Here is a 15,182-nt window from a genome sequence, read left to right on the forward strand (position 1 = left end):
AAAAACTAGAAAATGGTGCCGTCTGGTTTGGTTAGTATAAGGAATTGTAAATTATCTCTAATTTTACTTTTGATACTTAAGTTTATTTTAGCAATTACATTTATTTTTGATACTTAAGTATATTTAAAACCAAATACTTTTAGACTTTTACTCAAGTAGTATTTTACTGGGTGTCTTTCACTTTTACTTGAGTAATTTTCTATGAAGGTATCTTTACTTTTACTACAGTATGACGATTTGTGTACCTTTTCCACCACTGGGGTTACCTGGGAGATCCATTTGACGTCTAGAGTTGGCTGAGGTTGCGTCAGTGAGGATAACAAGAAGTGGGCTTATTTTGTTTTTGTGTGTGTCCGAGGAGCAGGAGGAGTGTGCTTTGCACCTGAAAAAGATATTGGATTGGAATGTGTTGTGTGTGGATCTGTGAAGCAGGGTACCTATCAAGGGGATTGTCTCTGGAGAGGCACTAGGAGTGAGAGCAGAGGATGTAACTGAAGAAGTAGAGGCAGTATGGTGGATGGAGTGAGGAAGCCCATTCCATCCATTATTTTGTTCTTTGAAGAAGAGTCTCCTTTCACACGTATGTTTGGGTTATGTGACATACCCTGTACACGCCTTCATGCCCAAACCCTTTGCAGTGTGACACATTTAAAATATTTGAACATGAGTCAAGTAGACAGTAGGAGTATTGATAGCCCAATATTGGACTAAAGCAGCCTAACTTTACTCCTTATTCCAAGGACCTTACACGTTCTGTTTAAAGGGCAAATTGGCTCCGGAAGCCAAAACAAAGCCACTCCATCTAAACATGAATCGATTCTCAATTGCCATACGGTTCTAGAAAACATAAATCCCTCTACTTCCATTTCTCATCAAAAATAATTTCACAAATGCAAAATACACACTTACTGCTCACTGTTTTAACCCGTTTTAACAGTTGCGGCAGACAGTATTTTTCAGTGTTTTGTCTTGTCTGTTTTCAGTAAATAAGCGCTGTAACATTGAGAAAAAAAATGGCCGTTTGGGAACCCTAACCCTATAAAAGGTGTGTATCAATTCAACCTTTTTCTCGCTGATATGAAAGATAAGGTTCTTATGATTCCAAATCCAGACTGCAAGCGATGTGTGTTAATCTTCAAACCAAGTGTTGGGGCTCTTTAAAAAAAAAAAAAAATCCCCCGTACAGAAGACGCCTTTTTCGTCCAATGACTCTTATGTGTGATGTAAAAGAACTGAAAGTCATGACCACTGGCTAGAGAATTATATACGAGGTGAGACAGGAAATGCTGTGGTGGCGAACATGCGCCACAGTTCCTGTCCTGTTAGGGTGAAGGACACACAGGTGTGGCAAGATTAAGGCCTGTCCAGCGTGTCTCCCTCTCCGACAGGTGCTGAGAAAAGCGGAAGAAGGGAGTAACGGTGAAGAAACCATGGTAGTTGTATTATTATTAAAGACTCCAGTAAATGTTCCTCACCAACAGGATCCTGACATGTTGCATGTTAAAAAAACGTGCACTTTGTATCGTTTATTTCATTGGTTCTAAAACTGCACGGAGCAAATAAAGAGGAAATCTGAGAAAATAAGCATTGTTGTTTAGTGCGGATGATTTCTTTTGGGGGGGGGGGGGGGGACTCGGGGATTTTACAGCAGAAGCATTACAAGGAATCCTATCAATGAATGTTCAGTCTGTATTTTGTTTTTCGGATGTTTGAGTGGATTAAAAAAAGTTTTTGTTTATTTCCGTTTTCTGTTTTGGAGTTCCCCCATCCAGTAGGGTGCGGCAACAGACCTTTTCCGGTGTATTCAGCCCTAAAGCACGACCAAAGAAGCGTTTCCTTGGTTTTGGTGGCAGCTGCGGAGAGGTATTTGGGTGTGTGAGACTTGACGTGAGAATAATTACAGGGTGTTTCCCATCCTTTCAGGTTATTTTTTTTTTTTTAACTAGGAAAGTCAGTTAAGAACAAATTCTTATTTACAATGACGGCCTACCCCGGCCAAACCCCGGACGACGCTGGGCCAATTGTGCGCCGCCCTATGGGACTCCCAATCACGGCCGGTTGTGATACAGCCTGGATTCAAACCAGGGTGTCTGTTGTGACGTTTCAAGCACTGAAATGCAGTGCCTTAGACCGCTGCGCCACTCGGGAGCCCAGGTAGGACCAAGGTTGGCCTGAGGTAGGACTAAATAGATTGAAATCGTGGAGTAGGGTGGTGTTATTTTAAATTTTATAATTTATTTTGTGAGTGTTGTGTTAGGGTATTTGTTTATTTTATTATTATTTATTTTTTTTCAAGCAAAGTATAAGGGAGTTGTACTCCAGTCTAGTAGGTGGTGCTAATTCAACATTTATTGGATGCCAACCGCCGTTAAACCACACCGAAGAAGAAGAAGAAGTGTTTCCGTTAAGATGGCTGTCGGTGCCTTCCCCATCGCCAAGCTCCTCTACCTCGGTGTACGGCAGCTCAGCAAGCCCGTGGCCAACAAGCTCAAGGCTGGGGCTCTCCGGAGCGAGTTCTTCAAGACATATGTTTGTCTTCCACCGGGACAGAGTAAGTCATTTCGGTTTCATTGAAGCTACGGGCTGAGTGGTTCTGTTAAACGGGAGGTTGGGGAGAGTCGAAGGACGGGAGCGTCATGTAATAGTTAACCAATAGAATTCACCTGTCACTGCCGCTAGGCCAATAGTTTACATGGGCATGGTCGTGAAGAACGCCCATTTGTGACTTTTGGTGGTTGAAATAGAAATGGTCCAATGATACGGTAGATACGTCAGTCAGGAGGATTATCCAGCGAACCATGTAGCCAATTGGAGCGCGTTAAAATTAATGAGTGCCGGACTTTGTTCGTTTGTCATTGAGGTTGTCTGTAGGAAATGAAATGTTAAGTGCTTTTGAAGCCATTATTACGAATGAAATGTACAATTTTACATTACAGCGACCTCCAGCAGTAGTATTACGCTATTAGCTATGTCACTATAGATAAAAGAGTTTGATCTGAGTACAGATAATTTTGCATGGCTACCGTTGTCGCCTCCTCTTTCTCTGGGTGTTATTGGCAGTTGGCATCTAACGTTATAGTGCATTATCTCCACCTACTGTACTGGAGCGCCGCTGCCTCCCGCCTGTGTACTGGAGGCCTAGCTTAAACATGAACCAATATATAGAGGGGTTCCTACAGATGCAGGAATGCCCTGAATTGCGTGCTGCAGTTGCCCCGTTCTACTTTGGATGAGCCATGTTTACAACCTATTGTTATTGTCTCTGTGAAGGTTGAGTTTACCTAGTGAACACCCCTGTAACTGCATCACAGATAGAACAAGGAGACAGATGTTTCACCGATTTTTTTTTTTTTTTTTTTTTAATAAATCTGAAGCATTTTCCGGTTGGAATTTCCACTCCCCACCATATATGGTGAGAAGGAAGCCCAGTGGCTGGCGGTGGGAGAGTATGGCGTGCGATGGAACTGGGCTGACATTCTGCTGATTTTCTTCTCGTAGAAGAAAACGCCTGCTCTTAAAGTTTTCTGTTACGAACAAAGTGCACTAAGTTTTGTAGACGTGACCTTTTGCCCAAAGTTTAAATGGCGTTGTTTACAAGGTGTGCAAGGGCTCGAATTGAGTTATTACACACGTGAACTACAGGGGAAGTAAATGGATACATGCTAGAAAGCACCAATAGGATCTCATTAGGTTGTTATACACACTAAGCTTCATTTACTCACATTGAAAACACAGATGTACTATCCTGGGTTAGTTATAAATATCTTTGGCGGCGTTGTGTTTTTACAACTGTATAGTTGATACATGGGCTGGCCAGACCATAATGCTGGGATACCAGCGACTGACCACCCGTTCTTGGCAGGGGTAGTTAGCCTAAGAATGGACTCAAAGGAGCTCAATGTTATTCTTTATAGTCCAAGGACCTTATACTTTCTGTCTTAGAAGTGAATTGGCTCTCTGGCAGCCAAAACAGCCAAATACTCCCATCTGAATCGATTCTCAATTATGGTACGGTTCTAGAAATAAAGCCCTCCTACTTTCATATCACATCAGTTGCCGCCAACAGTATTTTTTTTCAGTAGCTAGGTTTCTATCCAAATGGCGACCGATTTTTCTTGTGAATATTCTAAAATCCGCCTTAAGAAAATATGCCAATGGTTCCCACCAGTGGTGTATTGGCACCAAACGGACTTGTTGTGGATAAAAGGCAGAGCGTGATGATGTAGTGCACACAGAATTGATGATGTAGTGCACACAGAATGTACTTTTTCACTTAAGTTTTCATGTCCTGAATCAAAAATCTAAAGTTCAGTGTATCTCCATCGCACTTTCAACTCCACTGATCGTTTGGTCAGGAAAAACTGTCGTGTTAAATAGCAAATGTGCCTCCTCTGGTCTTGGCATGTGGTCTCTAGCCCAACAGCTCACAGATACAGTGCTGGTAGGCTAGTCTACATGATGTATTATTACGGGTAAGTGTACCTCATCATACACTGTCACCACCATACACTGTCACCACCATACACTGTCACCACCATACACTGTCACCACCATACACTGTCATCATCACCATACACTGTCGTCATCACCATACACTGTCGTCATCACCATACACTGTCGTCATCACCATACACTGTCGTCATCACCATACACTGTCGTCGTCATCACCATACACTGTCGTCATCATCACCATACACTGTCGTCGTCATCATCATCACCATACACTGTCACCACCATACACTGTCACCATCACCATACACTGTCATCATCACCATACACTGTCATCATCACCATACACTGTCATCATCACCATACACTGTCATCATCACCATACACTGTCATCATCACCATACACTGTCATCATCACCATACACGGTCATCACCATACACTGTCATCATCACCATACACTGTCATCATCTGTAGCTGAATAAATTGATTGCTTTCCTGACTTGTTGTAGTGGGAGGACCACACGTCAATCGCATGACTCCATGTTTACTTCAGGGTGGTGGGTGGAGTCCATATTTACTTCAGGGTGGTGGGTGGAGTCCATATTTACTTCAGGGTGGTGGGTGGAGTCCATATTTACTTCAGGGGGGTGGGTGGAGTCCATATTTACTTCAGGGTGGTGGGTGGAGTCCATATCTACTTCAGGGTGGTGGGTGGAGTCCATATTTACTTCAGGGTGGTGGGTGGAGTCCATATTTACTTCAGGGTGGTGGGTGGAGTCCATATTTACTTCAGGGTGGTGGGTGGAGTCCATATTTACTTTTACTGACACAAAAAGGCCTGTTGGTGCGTCCACAAGTAGACGCCAGCGCGTCACACAGCGCTACCAAAACAAAGATCTACATCTACGCAAGAGGCATTAATCACTCGATACAAAACATGGATTTACTATATTTTTGGATAAATATCAGCCTGTGGGTCGCTGGGCTTGAACCTGGCTTATGGTCTTACCACCTGTTGTATAAAGTAGTAATGGCACCGGTTCTCTCTTCCCTCCCGTTCTAGTTTACCACTGGGTGGAGATGAGGACCAAGATGAGGATCATGGGTTTTCGGGGTTCCACCATCAAGCCCCTGAACGAGGAGGCGGCAGCAGAGCTGGGTGCAGAGCTGCTGGGGGAGGCCATCATCTTCATCGTCGGAGGAGGGTGTATGATCCTAGAGTACAGTAGACAGGCGGCCAACTCTAAGAGGAAGGAAGAAGAGCTGAGTCACACCATTGGCAGTCTGCAGACACAGATAGGAGAGCTGACCTTGAACGCAGAGACACTGGATGCCAGGCTAAGAGAGGTCAACAGGCTGCTGCTCTCCTTACCACCTCCAACCCTAGCACCGTCTGCTCCTGCTACCACGCAAGTTCCTGTTTGGGATCCTGCTACCACTCTGGCTTCCTCTTCTGTGGATCCCAGTCAAAAGTGATACCTGTGTAATTTCTGAAATAGCCTGGTGGTCGCCAGATCTGTTTTGTCTTTAGCCAAGTTCTCGCTCATGTCATAACTAGCCTTTTCATATCTGGCTCTCTCAATGTAGTGTTGTCAGACGAGACTAAAGTCCTATACACACACACTCTGCAAACGGAGCGACGGAGATCCGTTTGTATTGATTCCTGCTTACTTTTGTGAGGCTGAATTTTTGGAATGGACCGTATACGACGCTCTGTTTGCGTCGTATGTGTGTGTGTGTAGAGTCCTTTCCGTCTAGGTTATGATGCCACACGATTCAGTTGTTGGCTAAAACAGACACAGATCTCTGTCCACCAGGTTATGTCTGTTAATGAAAGGACTGTGAAGCTTATCGTATGCTTCCCAGATGAAACAGTTTGTGCATATATTATGTTTGCTTTGGTCTTTGGCAGGTTTTTTTTATTTTTTTGGGGGGTGTTAATTTTTATTCTTGAGGCAAGTCTATGTTCGGTACTCCTAGTAGTAGTACTCCTACCAGTAGTAGTACTCCTACCAGTAGTAGTACTCCTACCAGTAGTAGTACTCCTACCAGTAGTAGTACTCCTACCAGTAGTAGTACTCCTACCAGTAGTAGTACTCCTACCTAGTAGTAGGAACTATTGACGGGATTCTTCAATGAAATGTTTGTCATTCAACAAGTAGCCTCTGCTGAGATGTTTTCAGGAGAAATGGAAAGAGGGCATTATTAACAAAGCAATACCATCTCATCTCTGCCTCCACATTTTCCTGAATTGGTTGACCAGTGCAGAAGAGGACCTCCCCCGACACTGTTCTATTCTCCTGGTAAATAAAGACCCGGGATGTTGTTTCAGGCCTGTCTTTGACAGCTGCTATGTTCGGTGTTCAACGAGCGACGATTAGTTTTCATGCACATGTTTTCACTGAAAAATACTGCACTAAACATCTGTTAGATTGGGGAAATTGTGCAACTAAGACTTCCTCTGCAAAAAAAATGTCAACATTTATTTACAGATTTCTTGATTTATCTCAGATTAATTTGACCTGTTTTGAGGGAAGTGTTACTGGGTATGTTGCTACGGTGGCTCAAGAGGGACAAACCACAGTGTAGATTCACCCCCCCCCCCCCCTAATTTTTCAAGTGATGTTCATTAAGGCATATGTGAGCAGATGTTTTGTTTAGCCGTGCTGAGTTCTGCTAGAAGATAACCGACCCTCTATGCAGAAGCCTTCATCAGTTAAGTGGAGGAAAGTGCGACCACAGTGTCTGTCTGCTGCTATATGCTAAGGATTTCCTGTAGCGCTGGGTGTGAGTGGACCTATCTCTTAATACTTTGGGGTTTTGCTGTGTGTCAGGGGCTGCTGCTGGAGCAATGATTCGCTGTCATATAGTGTATTCATTTGGTGTGTGGGGGTGGGGGGGTTCAATGTTTTATTTAACACTGAACTAAAATATTTAAAAAAATGCAACATGTAAATTGTTCACCCCATGCTTCATGAGCTGAAATAAAAAATCCCCCATATTTTTCCATACACACAAAGCTTATTTCTCTAAAATGTTGTGTGCAATTTTGTTTGCATCCCTGTTAGTGAGCGTTTCTCGTTTGCTAAGATGAATCTATCCACCTGACAGTTGTGGCATCTCAAGAAGCTGATTTAAACGGCATGATCATTACACAGGTGCACCTTGTGCTGGGGACGTTAAAAGGCCACTTTTTAAAACGTGCAGTTTTGTCACAAAACACAATGCAACACATGTTTTGAGGGAGTTTGAAATTGGCATGCTGACTGCAGGAATGTCCACCAGAGCTGTTGCCAGACTATTGAGTGTTAATTTATCTACCATAAACTGCCTCCAATATTTTTTTGAGATTATTTGGCAGCATGTCCAACCGCCCTCACAACTGCAGACCACGTTTAACCACGCCAGCCCAGGACCTCCATATAAGGCTTCTTCACCTGCGGGATTGTCTGAGGTGGGGTGCTGAGGAGTATTTCTGTCTGTAAATAAAGCCCTTTTTCTGGGGCAAAACTCATTCTGATTGGCTGGGCCTGCCTCCCCAGTGGGCCTGGGTGCCAAGTGGGGATGCCTATGCCCACCCATGGCTGTGCCCCTGCCCAGTCTTGTGAAATCCATAGATTAGGGCCTAATGAATTTATTTCAATTGACTGATTTCCTTATATGAACTGTAACTCAGTAAAATCTTTGAAACTGTTAAATGTTATGCGTTTTTTTATTTTTGTTCAGTATAATATATATATATATATATATACACTACTCCACGGCCTGGACAAGGGGAACTGTTTCAACATATCACATTTCAGTGGTTGAAATGAAGCAGCTATATTGAACAGTGATTGGTTTGGCTTGGTGATAGTAATAGAGTGACTGCATGGGGATCTATTATGCTTAGACTAGGAGGAGACCATGTGACCTGACCATGTGACCTGACCAGGAAACACTGGCCCTATATGACAGTGTTTCCCTCCTCCAGTACCTCCAATATTTTTTGTTGATGGCCCAGATGACAAATTCCCCTGATTCAACTAATTGAGGACTTGATGAAGTTGAATCGGTTGTGCTTGTTTGGGTTTACAACAACAATGTGTTCTGTTGTAGGACTGGAGGTGGGAAACGCTGCTATATGGGTACCAGTGGTGGAAAAAGTACTAAAATCTCATTCTGTAGTAAAAGTGAAGATATTTTAATAGAAAATTACTCAAGTAAAATTTTGTCATCCAGTAAAATACTACTTGAGTAAAAGTATTTGGTTTTAAAAATACTTAAGTATCAAAAGTAAATGTAGTTGCGAGGACATTGGGAAATGTTGATCTATTCACAACCCTGTATTATTGTCTTGACTCACTGTGTGAATCCCTTCCCTAGTTGGTGATGTACTGTGACATGTGTAAAATAAATTGCTGGAAATTAATGAGTATAAAATATAAAGTGAAATTTACTAATCATGTGTTCTCTGCAGTTTATTGTTATAAAACTGTACAATATTGCTTAGATTTGGAAAAATTATCCAAGGCCTAAAATGGTGGGTATGTTCAACGATTGGCCAGAAGATGGAGGTAGTGCGTGTGTTGTTGATGACATCCGCTATCTGCAGTGTTGCCATGTTTGCGGTTTCCGGCTAAATTTGGCCCGTTTGAAAACGAAGTCGCGAGTGGAAAAGAATTGGTTGAGGGATTTTGGGCTATTTCAAAGTTGCACCGCGGCTGCCATGGCATTTCTCTTAAAAACATATATTTAACTGTGACCTGCTGCTGACTGTCATATTTACTGTTCACTTTTTATCGTTTATTTCACTTGCTTTGGCAATGTGAACATATGTTTCCCCATGCCAATAAAGCCCTTGAATTGAAATTGAATTGGGTGGTGGGGAGGGCTGGCGGGAGGGGGGTGTGTTGAGAGAGCACGACAGCTATTGGCTGAGTCAGGTGAGAAAACGGATGTTGTGACAACTTTCTACCAGTTTTAGGTAGGCTATTTAGATTGTCATTATGGAGACATCTATTTCAAACACGTTTTCCGTAAAAAAAAAAAAAAACGCTAGAACGGACGCACATCGATAAATAATGGCGACAAAGCACTGGAAAACGACTTTGGGCGCACTAGAGCGCATGACATACATTGGTTAGGAGGTGGTTTAAACTACATTCTAATGTTGACTTTGCTTAAAGAAAACGGTTTCAAGCGACGTGTTTTATGCATGCTCAGTTCTTAGGTCTCGGGGGGCTTCCCGAGTGGACATTTAACATAGAAGTTATGGAACTCTCTCATGTGGTTCTTTTTATGGGGAAAAAGCCTGAATGGAACTGATATTAAATGTGGAGAATGATCCATTTGCCTCCGTTGGCCATCAAGTAGCCTATTAATATTTATACAATTTTAGGCTACCATTTGATACAATAAATATTGTAATGAAACAGGCAGGGAGCAGGTCTCGAACCCTCGACCTTCTAGCCCGAAGTCCGGCGCGCTATCGACTGTGCCGCAAAAGCATGCTCAAGCGGCAGAGTCGATTTCCGCGCTTATAAACCCAGGGTCGTTACACTACTCCCTCCTTTCAAAGAGCGCGTCCTCGCGCTAGCTTGCGACTTTACGTCTTACAGGAACGCGCTCACCGGCCAAGCACACGCACTGTCGTGGATGCGAGGTCCGATCACTTCCGACACCAATGTAATGCAACAGCAGGGAGCGGGTCTCGAACCCTCGACCTCCTAGCCCGAGGTCCGGCGCGCTATCGACTGTGCCGCAAAAGCATGCTCGAGCGGCAGAGTCGATTTCCGCGCTTATAAACCCAGGGTCGTTACACTACTCCCTCCTTTCAAAGAGCGCGTCCTCGCGCTAGCTTGCGACTTTACGTCTTACAGGAACGCGCTCACCGGCCAAGCACACGCACTGTCGTGGATGCGAGGTCCGATCCCACTTCTGACACCAATGTAATGAAACAGGCAGGGAGCAGGTCTCGAACCCTCGACCTTCTAGCCCGAAGTCCGGCGCGCTATCGACTGTGCCGCAAAAGCATGCTCAAGCGGCAGAGTCGATTTCCGCGCTTATAAACCCAGGGTCGTTACACTATGTTAAAATGACGATATCTATGGAGTCATTGCAAATCAATGTTCCCCTTGTGCAGTCTACCTGGAGCTGTCGAACCTATTTAATAAATAGGCTATAACTTAGCCTTATGTTAGTATGCAATTATTAATGGACATGTTTCGTTAATTAAATTGTACGTTTTCAAAGCAATTATCGATCAGTTAGAACGCATTAGATTGACGGTGACAGTCATATTAGGCTACAAGTAAAACAAAAACAGAAACACTGCCTGTTGTTGACAAGCATATTCATTATATATACATATTATTAATATTTAATTCAGTGATTGAAATTATGACCCCATCCTCAGTAGCCTGTTCAAGCAGCCTATTGGGGCAACCGCTTCTTACCTCGAAATCGCCTCGCTATTCATGTTCAATACATTCGTCTGTTTGAGCTAAGCGAGCTGCTAAATCGTTCAGGTTATATCTGGCCTACATCTTGTCTAGGCTACTGTAGTCTATCTGAAATGTAATCGGGGACTATAGGCTACCTTCCTTTATCCAAGCAAAATGTAATTACGATCATAAACCCAGATTTTAGTCTGTAGCCTATTGAAATGACAAGTCAATCTCGCAAATGGGCCATTTTATAACAGGTTGCAGTCTTAACATCTGGCACATAATAACAGCACAATTGCCAGAAAATAGCCTAACATTAGTTTTGTCTTTATGTTCGTCCAAGTATTTCTTGCTCAGAGATTTTGTGATCCTCTGTCCAACTTTCATCACTCAAACTCCCCTGTCGGATTTGACATCACTCAAACTCCCCTGTCGGATTTGACATCACTCAAACTCCCCTGTCGGATTTGACATCACTCAAACTCCCCTGTCGGAATTTGACATCACTCAAACTCCCCTGTCGGATTTGACATCACTCAAACTCCCCTGTCGGAATTTGACATCACTCAAAATCCCCTGTCGGATTTGACATCACTCAAACTCCCCTGTCGGATTTGAACAGATGCGCAAAGGGGATTTATTGATGAACCTGATTCGAGCCCTGAATGCTGATTGGGTGAAATCCGTGGTATATCAGACCATATTTTTTATTTTATTTTAATTTCACCTTTATTTAACTAGGCAAGTCAGTTAAGAACAAATTCTTATTTACAGTGACGTCCTCCTGGGATAAAAAAATAAAAAATAAATACTATATAAATATAGGACAAAACACACATCACAACACTACATAAAGAGAGGCCTAAGACAACAACATAGCAAGGCAGCAACACATGACAACACAACATGGTAGCAACAACATGGTAGCAGCACAAAACATGGTACAAAAATTATTGGGCACAGACAACAGCACAAAGGGCAAGACGGTAGAGACAACAATACATCACACAAAGCATATACCGGGGTTCTAATTACGTTGGTAACCATTTTATAATAGCAATAACGCATCCTGGGGGTTTGTGGTATATGGCCAATAAACCACAGCTAATGAATGTAACCAGGCACACTATGTTGCGTCATGCTTAAGAACAGCCCTTAGCCGTGATATATTGGCCATATACCATACCTCCTCTGGCCTTATTGCTAAATCATAGCAGTCAAACGAGTTAAATTCATCCATTGATGAAAAATGATCTGTCAAGTTTAATAACGGAAAATTATATTTTGTCTTCCGAAATTTACCAATTCCTTTATTATGTCATGTCATAGCTCACAATAATTATTAACTTCAGGAAAAACGAATTTTGCTTCTAATGTCGATACAACGATAACATTATGGAAAAGTGCTTTTATTGTATAAATATGGCTACTCTTCTCTTGCGCGGGTTTTGTGTTGTCATTGTAATAGACATTTGAGCTAGACCTGGCAACCTGCTTATCATAAATCCCATTCGAGCAAGCGTCCGTCTGTATTTATAGGCCATTTTGTAGCGGGGCATCAAGCAAAGGTACAAAACTATGTTTTTCATATTTGCTATTTCGCTCTATTTCATATTTTGTATGTGAATATTTGTGTTTGCACGACGATGTATTTGTAACTTTATCGGAACACTCAAATGCGCAGTGAAGCTTTTTTTCCACCGTTGCACAAACCAACTGTCATCGGGCGCAGTGACAGATGTCATCATGCAGCTAGCGTTAGCATTATAGCTAGCGGTACAGTAGCTACATTTAGCAACCATAATGTTATTCAGATAATGTAAATGACTGCTATCAATGGAATTATGTTATCGGGGCAGTTTTTCAGTTTATATTTGCGCATTGGCTTGTATCATTGGCTATCATAATCATTTAGTAAGCAGTGTTTACAGTGCATCATCCACCTAGCCAGTTGGCTAACAACAGTGCATGGTGCTAATATTCAAGTTGGCGCCAGTTTCATAGTGGACATAGCTATACAGTGTCGTTCTTGCTACAATAGGCTACGAATTCAACCCGAGGGTGCATTCTGTGCAATGACTTTTATTCATTGAGTTTTGTTTGTTATCTATGCAGAAATATTTAATAGTTGCATAGATCTCCATGCACCATGAGGAGTGCTGAGGTGAAGAAACTGAAAGTGAACGAGCTGAAAGAGGAGCTGCGTCGGCGATCCCTGGACACCAAGGGGCTGAAGGCTGACCTGGTGGAGCGGCTCAAGGCGGCTCTGGAGGCGGAAGCTGCGGAGCCCGGGGGAGCTGCAAGGGGGACACCGGAGCAGGAGTCGGAGCAGGAGCCGGAGCAGGAGCAGGAGCAGGAGCAGCGGGGAGATGGAGAGGAGGGATTCTCAGCCGGGTTGTTGGGGGATAAAGGATTCCCGAACAAAGGTAGAACTAGACAGACTTCCTATCTGTGCACATGAAATGTCAAGCAGGGAACATTTCCTTTGAAATATAATGAGGTTTCTGGGGGGTTAAAGTTCTCCGTCACATCGACCGATTTCCGTCATATGGATTCTGGAGAGGTCGTTTTTGAGATCAGTTTAGATCCGCAATAAAATCTCTGTGGGGACCACAGCAGCGCTGAACGCAGACAGCGGTGTGTAGACTACTGTAGCTGCTGGCAAAGTAATTCAAAGCCTATACTTTATCACTCAGGATGTAACTTTTAAGTGCTACTATTTTTGCTATGTTGTTATTAAAACAAAATCAGACAGTAGTTTACCTATTTACCTAGTCGGCTGCTGTTGTGTGTTCTATGATAAATAAATATTCCTTTTGACGTGCATTTAAGTTGTGAGAGCCATAGGAGGGAGATATATTTTGACAAACAGTCAACAATTCTTAATGCAATCACGGGAAAACGTTTTTGAAAGCAGTTTTGGCCTTTGTTTATGCTTTTTTTAAAGAGGGGGATACCAATTTTACATGGCTACTGTGTTTTGCCCAAGCACTACACCGCTGATTCAAATAATTAAAGCTTAATGATTAGTTGATTATTTGCATAGTGCTAAGGCAAAAAAACTAAATGTGCACCTCTTGGTGTCCCGAGGAATTTTTTTATTTTTTATTTAACCTTTATTTAACTAGGCAAGTCAGTTAAGAACAAAATCTTATTTTACAATGACTGCCTACCCCTGCCAAATCCTCCCCTAACCCGGACGACGCTGTGACAATTGTGCACCTACCTATGGGACTCCCAATCATGGCCGGTTGTGATGCAGCCCTGGATCTAACCAATCCTTCAATTGCTTGTGTGGTATCATTTTACAAATGCAGTTTTTACAACCAGAGTTTCAAGCATCGTTTAGTAGCTGCACAACATAGCTCTTAAAGGGGCAATGACATCTTAAAGGGGCAATGACATCTTAAAGTTGCAATGTCATCTTAAAGGGGCAATGACATCTTAAAGTTGCAATGTCATCTTAAAGGGGCAATGACATCTTAAAGGGGCAATGCCATCTTAAAGGGGCAATGCCATCTTAAAGGGGCAATGCCATCTTAAAGGGGCAATGTCATCTTAAAGGGGCAATGCCATCTTAAAGGGGCAATGCCATCTTAAAGGGGCAATGCCATCTTAAAGGGGCAAGGCCATCTTAAAGGGGCAATGCCATCTTAAAGGGGCAATGCCATCTTAAAGGGGCAAGGACATCTTAAAGGGGCAATGTCATCTTAAAGGGGCAATGACATACGTTTGGAAAAGAGCAAAACAAACCCCCAAAATTTTGAGAGAGAATTGTAATTATTTATATATTCATTTTTATAATAAAATTATAATTATTAAGAATAATAACAATCAGGATGTTGTGTCCAGTGGGATAAATTGCAATGTCATCACACAGGTCCCGTGTGGCTCAGTTGGTAGAGCATGGCACTTGCAACGCCAGGGTTGTGGGTTCATTTCCCACGGGGGGACCAGGATGAATATGTATGAACTTTCCAATTTGTAAGTCGCTCTGGATAAGAGCGTCTGCTAAATGACTTAAATGAAAATGCAGATGGACAAACCCCATCCTTCAGCCTATGTACATTTAATAGACCATTCTGCTTCATCAGTTGGGCTACAGGTGATCATGCTTATGGCTAAAATTACATATGCATGATCCAATATGTTAAAACGTTAATATAAATTTTAACTATATGTTATGGGACTCATTTCTGGAAGTGGAAATTATATTTTAGATGCTGTCAGCATAATTTCATTTTCATTAATTTTGAAGTAGAATTTCCTTTTAAAAAGTCACCAGAATGGAGCTTCTCAGTCCT

The 15,182-nt window shown here is 42.6% G+C and overlaps 2 protein-coding genes across 3 annotated transcripts in view; both read left to right on the forward strand.

The window, feature by feature from the left end:
- The first annotated feature begins 2,394 nt into the window (after positions 1-2,394).
- On the forward strand, positions 2,395-7,428 carry opa3 (outer mitochondrial membrane lipid metabolism regulator OPA3). Its single transcript, XM_038974166.1, has 2 exons — positions 2,395-2,551; positions 5,514-7,428. The coding sequence occupies exons 1-2, from the start codon at positions 2,410-2,412 to the stop codon at positions 5,924-5,926; spliced, it is 555 nt and encodes a 184-aa protein (XP_038830094.1). The 5' UTR covers positions 2,395-2,409; the 3' UTR covers positions 5,927-7,428.
- A 4,925-nt stretch (positions 7,429-12,353) lies between these two features.
- hnrnpul1 (heterogeneous nuclear ribonucleoprotein U-like 1) overlaps positions 12,354-15,182 on the forward strand; it is a 42,904-nt gene continuing 40,075 nt past the window's right edge. For both annotated transcript variants that reach the window (XM_038973561.1, XM_038973560.1), the window contains exons 1-2: positions 12,354-12,446; positions 12,994-13,304. In XM_038973561.1, the coding sequence (XP_038829489.1) occupies positions 13,028-13,304 (277 nt within the window). In that variant the 5' untranslated portion in view covers positions 12,354-12,446; positions 12,994-13,027. The remainder of the gene's footprint in view (positions 12,447-12,993; positions 13,305-15,182) is intronic.

Source organism: Salvelinus namaycush, chromosome 34, assembly GCF_016432855.1.
Source record: "Salvelinus namaycush isolate Seneca chromosome 34, SaNama_1.0, whole genome shotgun sequence".
Taxonomy (NCBI): Eukaryota; Metazoa; Chordata; class Actinopteri; order Salmoniformes; family Salmonidae; genus Salvelinus; species Salvelinus namaycush.